Source organism: Ovis aries, chromosome 20 (genome assembly GCF_016772045.2).
Source record: "Ovis aries strain OAR_USU_Benz2616 breed Rambouillet chromosome 20, ARS-UI_Ramb_v3.0, whole genome shotgun sequence".
Taxonomy (NCBI): domain Eukaryota; kingdom Metazoa; phylum Chordata; class Mammalia; order Artiodactyla; family Bovidae; genus Ovis; species Ovis aries.
Window position 1 is genome coordinate 9,346,476 of NC_056073.1, and position 17,017 is coordinate 9,363,492.

Genomic DNA, 17,017 nt, shown 5'->3' on the forward strand with positions numbered 1-17,017 from the left:
TCTTGGGTTCTTACCCGTGTTAGCTCACAGTCCCAGCACCTCTTGTCCTTCTCTCCCACCATAACGGTTCAGTGCACGACATTTGAGTTCAGACAGACCTGAGCTTGAGTCCTGGCTCTGCCACCTTCTAAGTGTGCCTCCCTAAGCAAGCTCCTTTCCTCTCTGGTCCTCAGCTTACTGCTAAGTCACTTCAGTCTTGTCCAACTCTGTGCGACCCCATAGATGGCAGCCCACCAGGCTCCGCTGTCCCTGGGATTCTCCGGGCAAGAACACTGGAGTGGGTTGCCATTTCCTTCTCCAGTGCATGAAAATGAAAAGTGAAAGTGAAGTCGCTGTCATGTCTGACTCTTAGCGACCCCATGGACTGCAGCCCACCAGGCTCCTCCGTCCATGGGATTTTCCAGGCAAGAGTACTGGAGTGGGCTGCCACTGCTTCTCCAATAAAAGAGAGAGAACGAGAGTCCTCTCTTAGTGTTCCTGCGATAATGGAGATAGCGCACTAGAGCGTCTACTAAGTGCCTGACACAGAACAAGCACAGATTAAACCATGATTTTAATGCACGACCTGAGGAGCAAAGGTTTGAGGCAGCCAGAGAGGCCATTCGGAAGAGCTCTGCCCTGGGGTGGCGGGCAGGTTCGCCCACCTCCTGGTCCAGCCTGGGATGACCCCATGCTGGCCCTGCTGCTCCCCGCTGGGGAGCCCCCGGAATTGACTAGACTTGGTGCAGGCCCTCTGTTCCCCTCTCCCTGCTCCGGGGCTTAGAGGGCTTCTCATGCTAAGAACACTCGTGGGGCTGGCTGGGCTTGGAACCTGAAGCCAGGGTTCCCGCCTAGCTTCCTCCCACGGTCTTGGAGACCTAAGGAGACTGAGGTGGGGGTGGCACACAGGAGATCCCACTGGGACCAGGGCATGGCTGGGGACCCATAGATAGAGGTGGGCTTTTTCTGAGCCCTTGCTTTGCTCTTCTCCTCAGTGACGTGGGTTGGGCCTGAGTTTCAGGAGTCAGAGATTCAAAATGATAGCGCTCTCCAGTACGTTTCTCTCAGTTCTCTTGATTCTGAGATCCTCTCTTCTCTCTTCCACAGCAGAAGCCTTTTATCTCTCTAATGGGAGAATTCTAAGCCCCCCCCCCCACCCCCCCACCCACCAAGGATGGCCCACACCTCCCTCACAGTCCCTGTCAGGGCCTTGCACTTTTTGAGCTGATGTTTCCCCTCCCCCACCCCACCCCGGGCTCATCTCACTCTCCTGAGCTGCAGTTTAAACCTATTTTTCTCCTGCTCTAAATTCAGAAAATAGGGAGTATGGCCCAACTATATTCCCCCCAACTCCAACCTCTCAGCAAAGGTAAAGCTTCAGTCAGGAGGGGAGCAACAGAAGAAAGGCTCTGAGGTCCTTTAACTCTCTCACTTACTTTCTTATGTCCTTCCTTCCCCCCTGGATTCTTCTCCTTTTGCCCCTTCCCCTTGCTTAGACAGTATCTCCCCATTAGGAAAGTAAAATAACAACAGAACAGCCAGCTTATCTCTGTCTGGAACTAAGAGGACTGGGGAGGAGCTGGAGGTAGCCAGGAAGGCGCTGGGGAATGATGGAGCAGGAGCTGTCTCCTCTGGGATCTGTCTTAAGATAGCTGAGCAGAGAGGAAGGGGAAGATGAACTGACGGTCGTCTCCCAGCTGTCTTAGGAATCACCAGGCTCACTCTCCTCAGGACTGGCCCACCGTGACCCCACCCGCCAACGAGACAGTCAGGGGGAAAGAGGAGGAAACGCCTGTTGCCCCTTCTTGTTTGCTCCCTGGCAGTGAGAGCCACCCTTACTTAGCTTTCCCTCCCTGCACCCTCCCCTCTCCGCCTCCTCCACCCTCAGCACATTCCTGCCTGACAGCTCTGGCTTGTACCTGCCTCACCGCTGTCCACCTTGTTTCAATCAAGTAGGGGGCAGGGAAGTGGACTGCTTGGCTGCACTTGTGAGGGGTTGGGGGCTGGGAGTGATGGGAGGAAGGGGGCTGGGAGCCTCCACTTGATGCTCCTTCCGCAGCACAGGGAGGCAGCCAGGGCCTCCTCTTGGGCCTCTGTGCCCTTTCTCTGCCCTCTCCTCTGGGACTCCTCCACGCCAATAGCCAGGTGACCATCCCCCACCTCCCTCCTAAACAGAGACCTGTGCTGTCAACAATGGGGGCTGCGACAGCAAGTGCCACGATGCAGCGACAGGCGTCCACTGCAGCTGCCCCGTGGGCTTCATGCTGCAGCCAGACAGGAAGACCTGCAAAGGTAAGGGTTTTCAGAGGACAGGAGCGTAAAGATAAGAGACTGTGACCAGAGACAGGGTACCTCATTGTGGGACCTCCTCAACCCCCGCAAGTTATCCTGACTCTAAAGAACTGAGGCTGTGACGCAGGCTTGTCTCCTGTCCACCTTCCCCATCTCAGGCCAAGGGGCACAAAAGTCCAGCCAGTTCCTTAGTGTCCCTGCCCCGCTTTGTTTTGCTTCCTCTCGTTCCTCGTCTCCCTGCGGGTCTCTAACCCTCTTGGTTAATGAACATGCCCTTCACGTTTGTTCCTGAGTCTGGAAGGGTGTTTGCGCCCTGATTATGTATGCACAAGGTCACAGGTGTGTTCCTTCTTAGCCCACAGTCCCCAGACCTTCCCCGTGGAAAGGCTGTCCCCATCAGAGGGAGATTAGGGGAGCAGGTGGGAGCACTGACGTTAGAGTCTGGCTCCCTGGGTCCAGATTCCAGCTCGGTCTCTTATTAGCTCTGTGGTCCTGGGCTAGTTCTTTAGTGTCTCTGTGCCTCAGTTTCACCACAGTAAAGGTTCAGTGCCTCACAGAGATGCTACAAGGATTAAACGAGTTACATATAAACTACATGTAAAGTCTCAGAACAGTGCCTGGCAAATGGTAACAATGTGTTAGCTACTATTATGATAGAATTTCCCACACTGTCCATTCTATTTCCCTCTCCTTTTGATGAGCCCAGTTTAGGGGAAAGGCGCAATAAGGGAGGAAAACGGGAGGGTGGCCCTACTGAAAATACGATTCATCGGGTCTGTGTCCCTCGGTCGCAAGGTGGAGGGACTGGAGCAAGGCTGGGCACGCTCTTTGTGCCTCTTGGCCCAGCAGCTGGCAAACAGACCAGGGAGGAGGCTGGGGCCGGGCTAGGGTGGGGGTGTATGTGGTTGGGGCAGCAGGTCAGACAGCCAGAGTTGAGAAGTTTGCTGCTAGGAAGGACTGCTGACAGGTATGCTGAGAGTAAAGTGCAGGACTGCCCTCTCTGCCCCCTCCCCCAAGTCAGGGTGAGTAGCCTGGGTCCTGTCTGCCACCAGCTTGGGGAACTTGACCTCAGGAAGGAAGCCACTCACATACCCCCTCCTTCCCTTCCCTTCCCAGTGCTGAAAGCTGCCTCGGGCCTGAGTCTCTCCAGACCTCCCCAGTCCAGCCCCCTGCCTGGCCCCCGCCCTCCCCCAGCAGCTCCCCAGCCTTACTGGCTTTCCTGGAGGTCCTTTCGCCTGGCCTCTCTTCCAGCTCCTCCTCTCTGACATGCTGCCCCTTTGGGTCTCCACCTCTTTGCCGCCCCCACCCCCGAAGGCTCTTACGACAGGCCGGGGTGGGGGAGAGTGAAGGGATAAATCCTGTCCACCAGCTTTTTTGGAGAGGGGCCATCAGTGGCAGAGTGAGGGGCAGAGACTAGCCCTGTAGGCCAGATGCCCACCTACTTCTAGGCCACTCCCTGAGGGTCTGACACTGGTTCCCATCTCTCTCGTTCTAAGAGGACTCAGACCCAAGAAACAAGGTGTTACTAATGGCCACAGATATCCTGAAGAGGGAAGAAACAGAATCCTGAAGAGCGAAGAAACAGAGATGGGAGAGGAAAAAAAAGTCAGCAGAGGCAGACCCAGGGCTCTCCTTGATGTTCCCTGTCTCTGTGAAGGAGGGAGGGTCTTGTCTCCTCATTTGTCCCTAGCCTTCAGTATTACCTTTGGTTCTATTTTGTCCCGATCCCCAGACATAGATGAGTGCCGCTTGAACAACGGGGGCTGTGACCACATTTGCCGCAACACAGTGGGCAGCTTCGAATGCAGCTGCAAGAAGGGCTATAAGCTTCTCATCAACGAGAGGAACTGCCAGGGTGAGCAGACCTGGGCCAAGGGAAAAGCCTCTGGAGAGTTTCTAGAGTAGGAGAGCTTCAAAGAGGCCAGAGGGCCAGAGTATGAGAAGCTCAAAGGACACTGTGGGGAGTCTCCATAGGCAGTGTCATGCTGTGACCTAGCAAACATGCTCCTTCCTCTTGGCAAATCAGCCCTTCTGGGGCACGCGGCTCGACAAGGAGGGAGGAGGGGATTTCACCCCAGTTCACATCCTTGGCAGGATCTGACCAGCCTAACCACACATGGCGGCCCTAATCCACAGCACAGATCTCCAAGTTCCTGACTTCAAAGACTCCAAATGGAGGGGCTTAGGGGGGTGGGTAGGCATTGCTGAGTCACAGATCTTAGGGCTGGGCCAGAGGTAGGAACTCTTCAGTTTGAGGGAGAGAGCCAAGGCCCCTCCCTGGGGCCCTTCACCTGAGTAGGAGTCACAGGGTCAAGTGGCCCCAAGACAGATGCAGTGGCTTGAAACCTTGCCCTTCCAGATATAGACGAGTGTTCCTTTGACCGGACCTGTGACCACATCTGTGTGAACACGCCAGGGAGCTTCCAGTGCCTCTGCCGTCATGGCTACCTCCTGTATGGCGTCACCCACTGTGGGGGTAAGCCGGCACCTCTGGCCCTCAGCCCCTCACCTCCTCGCCTTTCAGCTGAACACACCCCTGAGGGGGCTTGTGTCTGTGGGCAGTCCCCAGGTGCATGTGCCATGCCTACATCCATCATGAGGAAATGGGAGAAATGAAGACAGTGGAGACACTGGGGTATCAGGAAACAGCATCCTGTTTCCAAAACTTCTGTCTCCCATCCTCATCACTGTCCCTTGACTTTCATCCTTAGCCCCCAGATTACAACTCCTCTGCTAGGTAGGCATGGAAAACTTTTAAAACTTTGTTAGCTTGGCCCCTTCTCAATCCTTCTTTGGACTGAGAACAGAGACCAGGGAAGAAGGTCCTAGGTTTGAACTCTTCTCAGACCGGGAATCATCTTAGGGTACCTGGAACTCTAACCAAAGGCCCCCCACTCACCGCCCATGTCCTGGCTCCTGCTCCCCCCATTGTTTGTCTGTGTCTCCCGCCTCCTTCCCCTAGATGTGGATGAGTGCAGCATCAACCGGGGAGGCTGCCGCTTTGGCTGTGTCAACACTCCTGGCAGCTACCAGTGTACCTGCCCAGCAGGCCAGGGCCGGCTGCACTGGAACGGGAAAGACTGCACAGGTGGGTGGCGCCCTCTGCTGGCGGAAGCTTGCACTGCAGTTTCAGGGTAGGGGGTCCCTGGGGTCCTGGAAATTGTGGAGTTAGGGTATGAAGGAGTAGGGGATGGAGAATGTAGTCGTTTGAGACATGGGGTTCCCAGTAAATAACTCCTTCGTCCATTTCCATGTACAACTGCAATTCTGCATGTAGCTCATTCTCTTCCTCCAATTACACACCTGACTGACTGACAGGCTAGAGCGGGTAGGGGAGGAAGAGCCTCTCTTCCTCAGGCTTCTCTCCTCTTCCTAGAGCCAGTGAAGTGTCAGAGTAGTCCTGGTGCCTCAAAAGCCATGCTCAGCTGCAACCGGTCTGGGAAGAAGGACACCTGTGCCCTGACCTGCCCATCCCGGGCCCGGTTTTTGCCAGGTATGTAGAGGAGGTTGCTGGAGGGCTGGCAGGGAGGAAGCCTGGCTGTTTAGGCAGCTCCTCTGCTCCCCTTGGGTTCCTTCAGCCAGTGAGGGGCAGGGGGCATGTCAGAGCTGTGACAGCCCCCTTCTCTCAGAGTCTGAGAATGGCTTCACCGTGAGCTGTGGCATCCCCAGCCCCAGGGCTGCTCCAGCCCGAGCTAGCCATGCCGGGAACAGCACGAACTCCAACCACTGCCATGGTGAGCACCAGCCCAGACGCCTTGTCTCATGCTACTCCTGGCTTATTAACCCCAATTTCCCTTCCTTATTAATCCTCCTGGCCTTATTTTTTCCTGGATCCCCTTCTTTACTCTGTATTTGTCCAGCCCTGCTGCCTTGCTCCCTCTGCCCTTGATGTCTGATGCTCTTGGCTTTCGTAACCCCTCTCCTCCAGCCAAGACCCTGGGCCCAGCTTCCCAATACCCTCTATAGCCACCCCCACCCTCACGGGGCCCCCAGGCTGTGCTGAGCTTCTGCCATCCCTCTAGAGGCTGCAGTGCTGACGGTTAAACAGCGTGCTTCCTTCAAGATCAAAGACGCCAAGTGCCATTTGCACCTGCGAAACAAAGGCAAAGTGGAAGAGACCAGCAGGATCGCGGGGCCAGGTCTGGACTGGGGACCCCGATCCAGTGGGCTATCTGGCCGCCAAACCCTTCCCACCCCTCACCTCCTCAGCTTAGTGAGAGCTCCAAAACCCACTGACACCCTGAATTCTGGACAGAGCAGGGGAAGAAGTGGTTGCAGGTGCAGGGTCCAAGGAAGTCCTAGGATGTTCCCCACAAACTAATTTCTATACTAAACTAGAAGGACAGTCAAAGATCTGGTGAGATCTGTCTGGGTCGGGATGGGAAAATGAAAGCCAGGAGTGAGAACACTGTCTCCAGGGGGTACCCCTGAGGTTGACAAGGCCTCTTCCCTAGGTGGCACCCCCTGCTCTGACTGCCAGGTCACCTTCATCCACCTCAAATGTGACTCCTCTCGGAAGGGCAAGGGCCGACGGGCCCGGACCCCTCCAGGCAAGGAAGTCACTCGGCTCACTCTGGAACTGGAGGCAGAAGTCAGGGCCGAGGAGACCACAGGTGGGACTGGGGACACCGTTGGGAGGATGGAAAGGGGAGGGCAAAGGTGGGCAAACAGCAGTCTTGGCAGCAAAGGGAAAGGCCAGAGCCTGTCAAAGGGCGGAGCCTGTCGAAGGGCGGAGCCTGTCAAAGGGCGGAGCCTGCCTAAAGCTAAGTTGAGGACCCAGTCCCTCTACCCAAGCCCCTCCTAGCTCCTCGCTTTGCTGCCTCACCCTCCTGCTCACAACCACTCTTTCTCTTTCTTCTCCAACTCATAACACCATCCATCACCAGCTGGCTGTGGGCTGCCCTGCCTCCGACAGCGAATGGAACGGCGGCTAAAAGGATCCCTGAAGATGCTTAGAAAGTCCATCAACCAGGACCGCTTCCTACTGCGCCTGGCAGGCCTCGATTATGAGTTGGCCCACAAGCCAGGCCCAGTAGCTGGGGAGCGAGTTGAACCAGTGGAGGCCTGTAGGCCTGGGCAGCACCGCTCTGGGGCCAAGTGTGGTAAGGGAGCTTGCTGGGGAGCAGGGGAGTAGGGAAGGCTCAGCTCGGGTCTGGTTCAGAGCAGGACACTTTACATCTCTCAAGGTGTGAGGCAGCCAAGACCCTCCTGCCCATCATCTTCCCCTCCTTGGTCCCAGACTGAGATCTAGAGGGCCATCATGTGGAGCTACCAACACTCCTGCACATGGCTTTGGCCCCTGAGCCTCCCCAGCAGGATTCTGTCTGATCCCAGACCAAGAGGTTCTCCTTGAATCTGGGGGAGAGGGAAGGGGAGCCCCAGACCTGGGTGGTGGGAAATAGGTGGGGGTGGGTGGCTAGCGCGGCCGACTCTCCCTCAGTCAGCTGCCCGCAGGGAACGTATTACCACGGCCAGACGGAGCAGTGTGTGCCATGCCCAGCGGGCACCTTCCAGGAGAGAGAAGGGCAGCTCTCCTGCGACCTTTGCCCTGGGAGTGATGCCCACGGGCCTCTCGGAGCCACCAACGTCACCACATGTGCAGGTGCCAGGGGAACAAACAATACAGAGTGGGGTAGGGTGGGCACTGGGACGCCCACAGCATGGGACTTCCCAAGGGCAGGCCCAGGTGCCAGGCCACTCTCCTTGTCAACATCCTATTTGCGTGTGCCTCTGTCCCGAGACTGGGGGACCCTGTGGGGATAACCAGGACCACCCCCATCAGAGTCGGGCCCTTGGCTCATTGCAGGTCAGTGCTCACCTGGCCAACACTCTGCAGATGGGTTCAAGCCCTGCCAGCCGTGCCCACGTGGCACCTATCAACCTGAAGCAGGAAGGACCCTGTGCTTCCCATGCGGTGGAGGCCTCACCACTAAGCATGAGGGAGCCATCTCCTTCCAAGACTGTGACACCAAAGGTGAGTGGGCTCCTTACCCTGGTAGGATCCCTGGCCCCAACTGCCTCCCAAACTCTCTCCAGATCCCCAGAGTAGACCCAGGTATGCTGCCCAACCATCTTCCCCAAACCACTAAAGGCCCAGCTGCATGACCAGCCCCACCATCCTACTCACAGGACGCATCCTGGCCCTCCAGCAGTCCTAAGCCTGGGAACTGGGGAAAGAGTAACAGCTCCACTTAGCCCTCTGCTTTGCAAGTGGCGCCACCTCCCCTCAAAGCTGCAAACGAGTTTCTCTGCAGATGGCTGTGCTCAGTGCCCGAGAGAACAGGCTGACACTGTGACCAACCGCGCTGGCTAGTTTGTTTCCTCCTGGGCCTAAATTCTGGCGTGACTAGGGAAGGTTGGGACTCCAGAAGGAACTCTAGTGTCTTTAGTTTATTCTCTATGGTGAATGTGTCCCTGCCCCAGAATTCCTGCTGGCCTGCCATCTTAACCCCTGCTCCTCCCCCCTGCCTGCAGTCCAGTGCTCCCCTGGGCACTACTACAACACCAGCATCCACCGCTGCATCCGCTGTGCCATGGGCTCCTATCAGCCTGACTTCCGTCAGAATTTCTGCACCCGCTGTCCAGGAAACACAAGCACTGACTTTGATGGCTCCACCAGTGTGACCCAGTGCAAGAGTATGTGGCAGGCCAGGCTGTGGAAAATGGGGTGGGGAGGCCTGGGAGCAGTAGGCTTGGGAAGAAGTTGGAGGTGGGCAGGGTAGTGAACCGGCAAGGAGCAGAGCTGGGGGGCGTGGCTAGGCAGGCAGGTCCCACCCTCCCTCTCTCCCCAGCCCACCTACACTCAAGGCCTGTTGTTGGGCTGGGCCCTGAAGTGCCCTATCCCTGCAGGGGAAGGAGACAGGTAGGAGGGAGGTACGGACAGGTAAAGTGAGGCAAGATGGTACTAAAAGGGCAGGAAGGAAAGGGGAACCCAGAACTTGGAGGAGATGATGAACTCCATGTGTCTGACTTCCACTTCAGAACTCTTCAATTTCCCCAGCCTGTTCACCCACTGACTTCTCTTCTCTTTCTTGCTTTGCCCACCGGGCTTGGCTACAGATCGCCAATGTGGTGGGGAGCTGGGTGAGTTCACTGGCTATATCGAGTCCCCCAACTACCCAGGCAACTACCCAGCTGGTGTGGAGTGCGTCTGGAACATCAACCCCCCACCCAAGCGCAAGATTCTTATCGTGGTACCCGAGATCTTCCTGCCATCTGAGGATGAGTGTGGGGACGTCCTCGTCATGAGAAAGAACTGTGGGTGGCTGCAGAGCTGGGCCAGGGAAGGGCAATCCATATCTGGTTGAGGGGGGAGAGAGAGAGAAAACTGGTGGTGGAAGAACTGGGGCAATGATGAGTAAGGCCTTGGAAGCAAAGGAAAATAGCAATGAATGCTACATGTCCAGTGGAGGGCAGAGTTAAGAAAGCCAGCTTTGGGAGTGGAATTCCAATAGTATTACATGTGTTACTTTCCTATTCTAGTATTTTTACAGCTCCATTCATTTAAATATTAAACTTTTCACACTGTGTGAGTGCCTGGGTGTCAAAGAACAGGCCCAGGGCCATGAGAAAGGATATGTGTATGGGTGTATGGAGGGGCTAGGGGAGCTGCGCGTATGAGGGAGGGCCTCTGTCAGCCTGAGTCCTCACTCTAGGAGGACTTGGGGAGCTTGCCCGGCTTTCTCCTGACCTGCTGCTTACCTTCCCAGCCTCCCCATCCTCCATTACCACCTATGAGACCTGCCAGACCTACGAGCGCCCCATTGCCTTCACAGCCCGCTCCAGGAAGCTCTGGATCAACTTCAAGACAAGTGAAGCCAACAGTGCCCGTGGCTTCCAGATCCCCTATGTTACCTACGATGGTGAGCAAAGGCAGGAGAGCCCGGGAGGTGGGTGAGAAAGGGCAGGTTCCAGGGTCTCAAAGGGAGGAGGAAGAGTTCTCGCTCATCAGCCCCTCCCCTTCATGGACTTTGCAGAGGACTACGAGCAGCTGGTAGAAGACATTGTTCGAGATGGCCGGCTCTATGCATCTGAAAACCACCAGGAAATTTTAAAGGCGAGTGAATATTAACAATAATGACAGCCAGTGTTTAATGAGCATGTAACAATGGGCAGGCAATATGCTAAGTGCTTACTTGAATATTCCCTTTGATACACACAACAGGTCTATGGAGTAGGTACTTTTATCATTCCTAATAAAAAGCCTCTCATCTTTATGGAAGAGAAAGCTGAGGCACAGAGAATTAGAGAACGTGCCCCAGTGGTAAAGCTGGAATTGGAGCCCAAACCCATACTCTGGGTAAGAGAAAGGGAAGATGAAGAGATGAAATGTCCTCTGCCTCTTCCACCAATGAATATATAGAAAATGAGGTTTAGAAAGATGCTTTTGGGATTTCCCTGGCAGGGAGCTCTCTCTTCAGTTCCCAGAGAAAAACAGTGCTCCTGTACAGCGTTTCTCAGGGTTAATTCAGTATGCTGCTAAGTCACTGCAGTCGTGTCTGACTCTGTGCGACCCCATAGACGGCAGCCCAGTAGGCTCCCCCATCCCTGGGATTCTCTAGGCAAGAACACTGGAGTGAGTTGCCATTTCCTTCTCCAATGCCTGAAAGTGAAAAGTGAAAGTGAAGTCACTCAGTTGTGCCCCACTCTTAGCGACTCCATGGACTGCAGCCTACCAGGCTCCGCCGTCCATGGGATTTTCCAGGCAAGAGTACTGGAGTGGGCTACCATTGCCTTCTCCAGTATAGACCTCTTTTAAAGGAAAAGAAACGTTTCCAACATTGAAGGGTGGTCTGGATACTCAGGTCCATGGATCCCAGTTTGAGAATGTCTTACTGAAGAAACTATAGTCCTAGTCACAGTATTATCCTTCATCAACTATCAATGCAAAAAACTGTTATTTTATGATAGATAAAATAATTTTTTATTATTATCAGTGCTCGCTTCGGCAGCACATATACTAAAAAAATAAAAATAAAAAAATTTTTTATTATTATCAAAATGAGACACAATGACAAAAATCTCCTAGAACTGGCTGACTGCAAAGAATATCTCAGCAATGCTTCTCAAAAAATTTTAGGGCATCTGAATCCTTATTTCAAATGTGCTGTGAATTCCAATGCATAAAGTAGAGGTACCATTTTGATTAAAGTGGAGATGAGAGGCTGGAAGCTCCACCTCCTGTTTTAAAAAATCTCCTGATGCAATGTGAAGAACACTAGCCCAAAAGCCAGAAGAGCTGAGTCCTAATGCACAGTGCTTGGCACCCAGTAGGCTCTCCACACAGCATATTGCTGTTTCAGACAGGTGGTCAGGAAAGGCCTCTGAGAAGAGACCAGAATGAGGTAAAAGGCTACCTATTAGAAGATCAAGAGAGGCTCATTCCAAGCTCAGGAGCATAGGAGCCATACAGCATGTTCAAGAACCTTGAGGCCAGTGTGGCTCAGCAAAGCAAGGAAGAATCAAGGGGGGATACGGGAAAGGCAACAGTGCACAGATCACATCCCATCGATGGGGCATACAAGGGATTTAGCTCTGCTGAGTCACAAAGAACCCAGAGAAGTGTTTAGAATAGAAAAAGGACAAGATCTAATTAAAAAACAAAAGCCATTCTGCTGCTGCTGGGGATAGGGAGGGAGAACAGTCTGTAGAAGGACAAAAGTAGGGGGAAGTATGGCGACCAGTTAGGAGGCCATTGCCAAATGAAATGATGGTCTTGGACAGGGTGGTAGCTATGGAGACAGTGAGAAGTGGTCGGACCTCGGATATATTTTAAAGGTAGAATCAATAGGTTTCGCTGTGGTTGTGAGTAAGAGAGAGGAGTCAAGGATGGCTCCAAAGACTGAGACTAAGCAATGGAAGGATGGAGCTGCCACTGACTTGAGTTGTAGAATTCTAAGGAGCAACAGATGGTGGGATGGGATCCATAGTTCACTTTTGGATATGCCTATTAGGCATCAAGAGGGGCTGCTGCTGGGTGGAGGCTGGTGGTCCTCTTTCCCACCACTGACATTGATGCTAATATTGCCACTTGCCATCCTCTGCAGGACAAGAAGCTCATTAAGGCCTTCTTTGAGGTGTTGGCCCACCCCCAGAACTACTTCAAGTACACAGAGAAGCACAAGGAAATGCTGCCAAAATCCTTCATCAAGCTGCTCCGCTCCAAAGTGTCCAGCTTCCTGAGGCCCTACAAATAGTGCCCCTAGGCCCAAGACCCAGGTTTTGAAGCCCCCAGACTCATTAGCCTTCAGAGCCAGCAGCCCCCACCCTCAGATGAGGGACTCCTTCTGATCTCTCTTTTTGGAGAGGAAAAAAAGTCTCCATATAGACTAAGCGCTCTCCCCTTCTGTTCCTCTAGCTTCTTTTCCTTGTCTCCTTTGGCCTCGCTCTTTCTCTTTACTTTCTCACTTCCTACATGCTCCTGGAAAAGCCATTCAGTGCTGGCTCTGTTCTCCCGAGGGGTGGAGGGATGGTATCCCGCTCCCCTCCCTAGCCACACTGCCCATTTCACCAGCCCATATCCTCAGCCCTGTCATCTTGGAAGGGTGCTCAAGGCCCACAGAGGAAGTGGGTCTACTGGGGGAAGGGGAGGAGGGGCTTCTGCTGTTAGAGGTTGTGCCTTGCTAGTCAGGAGCCAAAATGTCCCCTGACTGTGCCCCCCCGCCCCACACCCCCGCCAGGGATATTCTAACAGCCCAGGGTTCTGCCAAAGAAGCCTCTGACTTACAGGCTTAATGTCAGCACTCATCCTCTGGGACACCTGGTTTGAGCCCTGGACCGCCCACACAGCCAACTTTCCTGTCTATGTGCAGCTCCTCTCCTTCTTGGCCCATGTCTGCCTGGGGTCCAATCCATGAGGGCTTACAAAAGGCCCACACTACTGGCTAGTGGACACCAACTGAATGAAGAAGAGCAGCAGGAATTACCATGTTGAATATGCAGCTGTTGCTCCCCAAGACAAAGATTCTCTCTGCAGGACAGAAACCAAGTTTTCTAGCATCGTCCAAAAAAGAAAACAAAAAGAAAATGTGTCCTTTAAAGGACTAGACTACAGAACAATTGGAAGCCAGCCTCAAACACTAATCCCTTTTCTTACTTGTCTTCCCTGGCCCAGCCATTCCCTTACTCCCACCTGAGTGCTCCCTGGGGGAGCCCCACTCCCCATGCTAAGTGTTGCCCTTAAAGAAACATGACTGCTGACCAAAAGCCAGTCTGGGCCTTGCCCCCAGAGTTGTCTTTCCCCTGCAGTCCTGGATGGCTTGTGGGCTCCACCAAAGAGGACCCTGCTCTGCAGCCAGCCCAGAGCCACCTACCTCTGGCCCCAGGCCATGGGCAGCAGGAGGAATGTGTGCACCTGGCGAGCCTTCTGCCCACCTTGTCCACATCTAATAAGTGCAATCATCTTGAGTCTGTCTATGTTGACTAGAGGGAGGGGTTTTTGTTTTCTGGTCTTGTTTTTTGTTTTTGTTTCTTTCTCCTCTATTAGAACAACCCTATTTATAGCTGCCCAAGAGAGAAGAGTGTATGTTTGGAGTGGAAGAAAAAAGGTTTTGAATCTCATGAGCCTTGAGTGCTGGAGCATCTGATCTGTCCCTGCTCCACCAGCAGAGACACCTGATGTGTAGGACAGTAACTATGGGGACTTGGTGGAGCAGTAAGGAGAGGGACCTGTGTTTGCTAAACCAATCCCACCATCCCTATGCCTCCATGGATTCAGCATGGACCTCAAGACTGTAGAGGCCGATGGAATTGGTTAGTGATCCTCCACCCCGAGTAGGGAAAGCCTCCATCTTTTCCCTGCTCTCATCCATTTTTCCCCTGATGTGCACGAGGAAGAGGACCAGGACAAACCCCCTGGGGACAGGCTGACTCAGGGCCCTGAGGCCAGAGACGAGGCTGTGGGAGCCAAGAATAGGACAGCTATCCAGGCATGGAGTTGTTTGCCTGACCTTGGCCATTCTGCCTACCCCTGTTTGCCATTTCCTCTTGGAGCTGACTTCAAGCCTAGCTTCCTCAACTACTGCTTTTCAAAAGGAAGAAGAATCAAGTCCATGCCCAAGTCCAGATCCTTCACACACTCCACCTTCAGTCAGTGCTGCCTGTAAAATTATTTTCCATTTGCTCCTTCTAGTTCCCCCAAAGCTATACCCCTATTCAATCAAAAGCCAGTTGACTCCTATGGCTCACTTCTAATGACTATCTCAAGCTATTGTTCCTCAAAGAGGCTCAACAGCGAATAAAGGAACCAGCACGAGCTCCCCTTTGCCCCACCCCCACTCCCGCCCCAAGTCAGTAGCATTCACCAGCCTTAGGCAGTAGGTAACCGATGTCACAGCTAGATCCACTGACATCCATTAGCCATCCAACACCATGGCCTGGGGGTGGAGTATCTGGCTGCCTTTGTCTCTCTGGGCCAAAGAAGGCTCTGCTATAGAGATACAAAATGGTTGCTTCCAAGCAGGCAAATGGTCATTTAGTAGAAGGATCCACACTTTGCAGGAAGTGCCATGAAAATTGCTTTAACCAACTTTGACCATCCTCATTCTCCACCGGAAACTAGGATAACTTTCTGATTCCTCTCTCCCTACCATTTTGCATCTCTCTCAAAGCCAGAGTGCTTCCCAATACATGCCTTCAGGGCCTGGCTCCTTGCTCTTCTTTCCTTTCCTGTCACCCCATACACAGAAACACACTTCCTCTAACCATTTATTCCATGGTTTCTGGGGCTTACAAATGATTTCCACAGTACGGAAAGTACAGACCACCAAGCTTCTTAACTGATGTCAAGACAGATCCTGGAGACCAGATGAAGACCTACTAATATCCACCAAATTTGATTTTTAATTTAGGTTGTCCAAGTTGGGAGTTAAGAATCCAGGCAAAGTTGCTTCTGTAGGCCCAGGGGCATTAAACTAAGAGTTAGTAGACTGAGGGGTTCACATTCAGAGACTCTCTAGGCCTTTACAGGTCAGAAAAAGAGGTTTTTATCAGTGTAGGGAAGTAGGAAGATGGTATAAATGGGAACCCTTCATGAACAAGCCAAGAGGTATTTGTAGGGTCACAGTATTGACCCTACATAACTGAGATCTTATTTATCTTAGTACAAAACCTGTCCTGATTTGAGTCTCGGAATGGGAAGCCATTCCTGCAAGGGCTCCAAGCACCAAGTGGTGCATATCAGAAAGGCACTTATGACTTCAGCAATACAACAATCTCTTTTTACTTCTCTTCCTACATCTTTTTGTATTATTGGGCCAGGCCCATTCCCAAAACCTAGAGGAACAAAGTCAGGAGAAAACTCACCAGAGCCTGGACTTGAACTGCCCTGCCCCAGGCCTACAAATTCCCAGAGGCTGACATCAAGCTGTGACTGCTCTGACTCCCTCAGGACTGGATTAGTTTGAGGTGTTGGAGGTTCAAATTCATTGCTGAAAGTTCAGTAGTATAGCCCTGGTCTTTAGCACTAATCAAAGTTTTCTTATCTAAGAAGTTCTCTCCATACGCATGTTTGAGGTGACTGGAAATTAGGGGGCTGTATCTCAAAATGTCAGAAAACATGGAGTGGTGAAACTTCTGTATTTGCTGCTTAACCTCAATATAGCAGGCTCAAACTAGAGAAAGGGAGACAAAGTATAACTGACCATAAGCAGAAAATAATGTTAACCTGCTTGGCTTCTTGCTTAAGCATCATGAGAGAAAAGTAGAAGCAGACAACACAAGGATATCCTTAAATTTTACTTGTCTCAGAGGTAGCATACTCTGTCCTTGGGCCATTATTTGGACTAGGAACCCTCTACAAAAATATGTGATAACAGGGACTATAACCCCCAGTTCTGTTATCAGCTTATCTAGACAACACAGATTATAACCCTTTAGACAAACTGAAAACATTCTTCTGTGTGAGCTGAACTTAAGTTTCAGAAAATAATCATTACCATGTGGGAGGCTTTTTTCTTTAATGCAGAAGAAATCTCAAAATATTTGTATATCTACCTTCCACTGCTGCCGATATAGTGAGCATCTCCTACACAACAATAAATGATGCAGTTCATAGAGTATTTTGCACTTGGGGAAAAAAAAATGTATCTGAACTTGTAAAAAATGTTTGGATTTTGTATTGTCCTTTTTATAATTATTATTAAAATACTAAATGAAACGCCTCAGCCTGGCATCTTTTTCTGTCTCAATAGTTTACCCTAGAGCTAAAAAAAGCTTTGAAGAAAAAAATGTGTCTTCTGGCTTTCAGACAGGACTTACCCCAATTTGTCATTTATCCTTCTTATTCATAATGATTTTAGAATCTGAAAAGGCTTGTCTATTTTAAAAAGCAGTATCGAGAATTATCCTGAGTGCAAGAAATTTGGAGCATCATTGCTCATCATAGTACAGGACCCAAAATCCAACCATAAGACTTCCCTAGCTATCCAATGGTTACCGCTTCACTTTCAATGCAGGCGGTGCAGGTTCCATCCCTGGTTAGGGAGCTAAGGGCCAAAAACCCAAAATGAAAAACAAAAGCAATATTGTAACAAATTCAAAAAAGACTTTAAAAATGGTCCACATTAAAAACAACAACAAAAATCTAACCATGGTTCACCTTCCTACTTTAGATGTCCCATTTCTAGCAAAGCACCAACACAGAGTCACCAGGGTTTTCTTTCTATGCAGTACACTCTTGGTCACAAACAATATTCTGAAGTACAGATCATTCAGCCACTACCAACATTAGTACATAGGTCATAGGAAA

At 52.0% G+C, this 17,017-nt stretch overlaps 1 protein-coding gene across 8 annotated transcripts in view; it reads left to right on the forward strand.

Annotated features, from left to right (window-relative positions):
• The window catches only part of SCUBE3 (signal peptide, CUB domain and EGF like domain containing 3), a 36,913-nt gene extending 20,487 nt beyond the window's left edge, over positions 1-16,426 (forward strand). For 4 of the 8 annotated variants that reach the window (XM_027959202.3, XM_004018765.6, XM_042236998.2 and 1 more), the window contains 16 exons: positions 2,155-2,271; positions 4,004-4,126; positions 4,631-4,747; positions 5,234-5,359; positions 5,648-5,764; positions 5,901-6,005; positions 6,294-6,410; positions 6,726-6,884; positions 7,158-7,373; positions 7,712-7,873; positions 8,078-8,245; positions 8,746-8,907; positions 9,331-9,528; positions 9,981-10,133; positions 10,248-10,327; positions 12,318-16,426. In XM_027959202.3, coding sequence (XP_027815003.1) covers positions 2,155-2,271; positions 4,004-4,126; positions 4,631-4,747; positions 5,234-5,359; positions 5,648-5,764; positions 5,901-6,005; positions 6,294-6,410; positions 6,726-6,884; positions 7,158-7,373; positions 7,712-7,873; positions 8,078-8,245; positions 8,746-8,907; positions 9,331-9,528; positions 9,981-10,133; positions 10,248-10,327; positions 12,318-12,467 — 2,270 coding nt within the window. In that variant the 3' untranslated portion in view covers positions 12,468-16,426. The remainder of the gene's footprint in view (positions 1-2,154; positions 2,272-4,003; positions 4,127-4,630; positions 4,748-5,233; positions 5,360-5,647; positions 5,765-5,900; positions 6,006-6,293; positions 6,411-6,725; positions 6,885-7,157; positions 7,374-7,711; positions 7,874-8,077; positions 8,246-8,745; positions 8,908-9,330; positions 9,529-9,980; positions 10,134-10,247; positions 10,328-12,317) is intronic. The other 4 variants (XM_027959204.3, XM_060403102.1, XM_027959203.3 and 1 more) reach the window with 3 other exon arrangements.
• Positions 16,427-17,017: the final 591 nt, after the last annotated feature.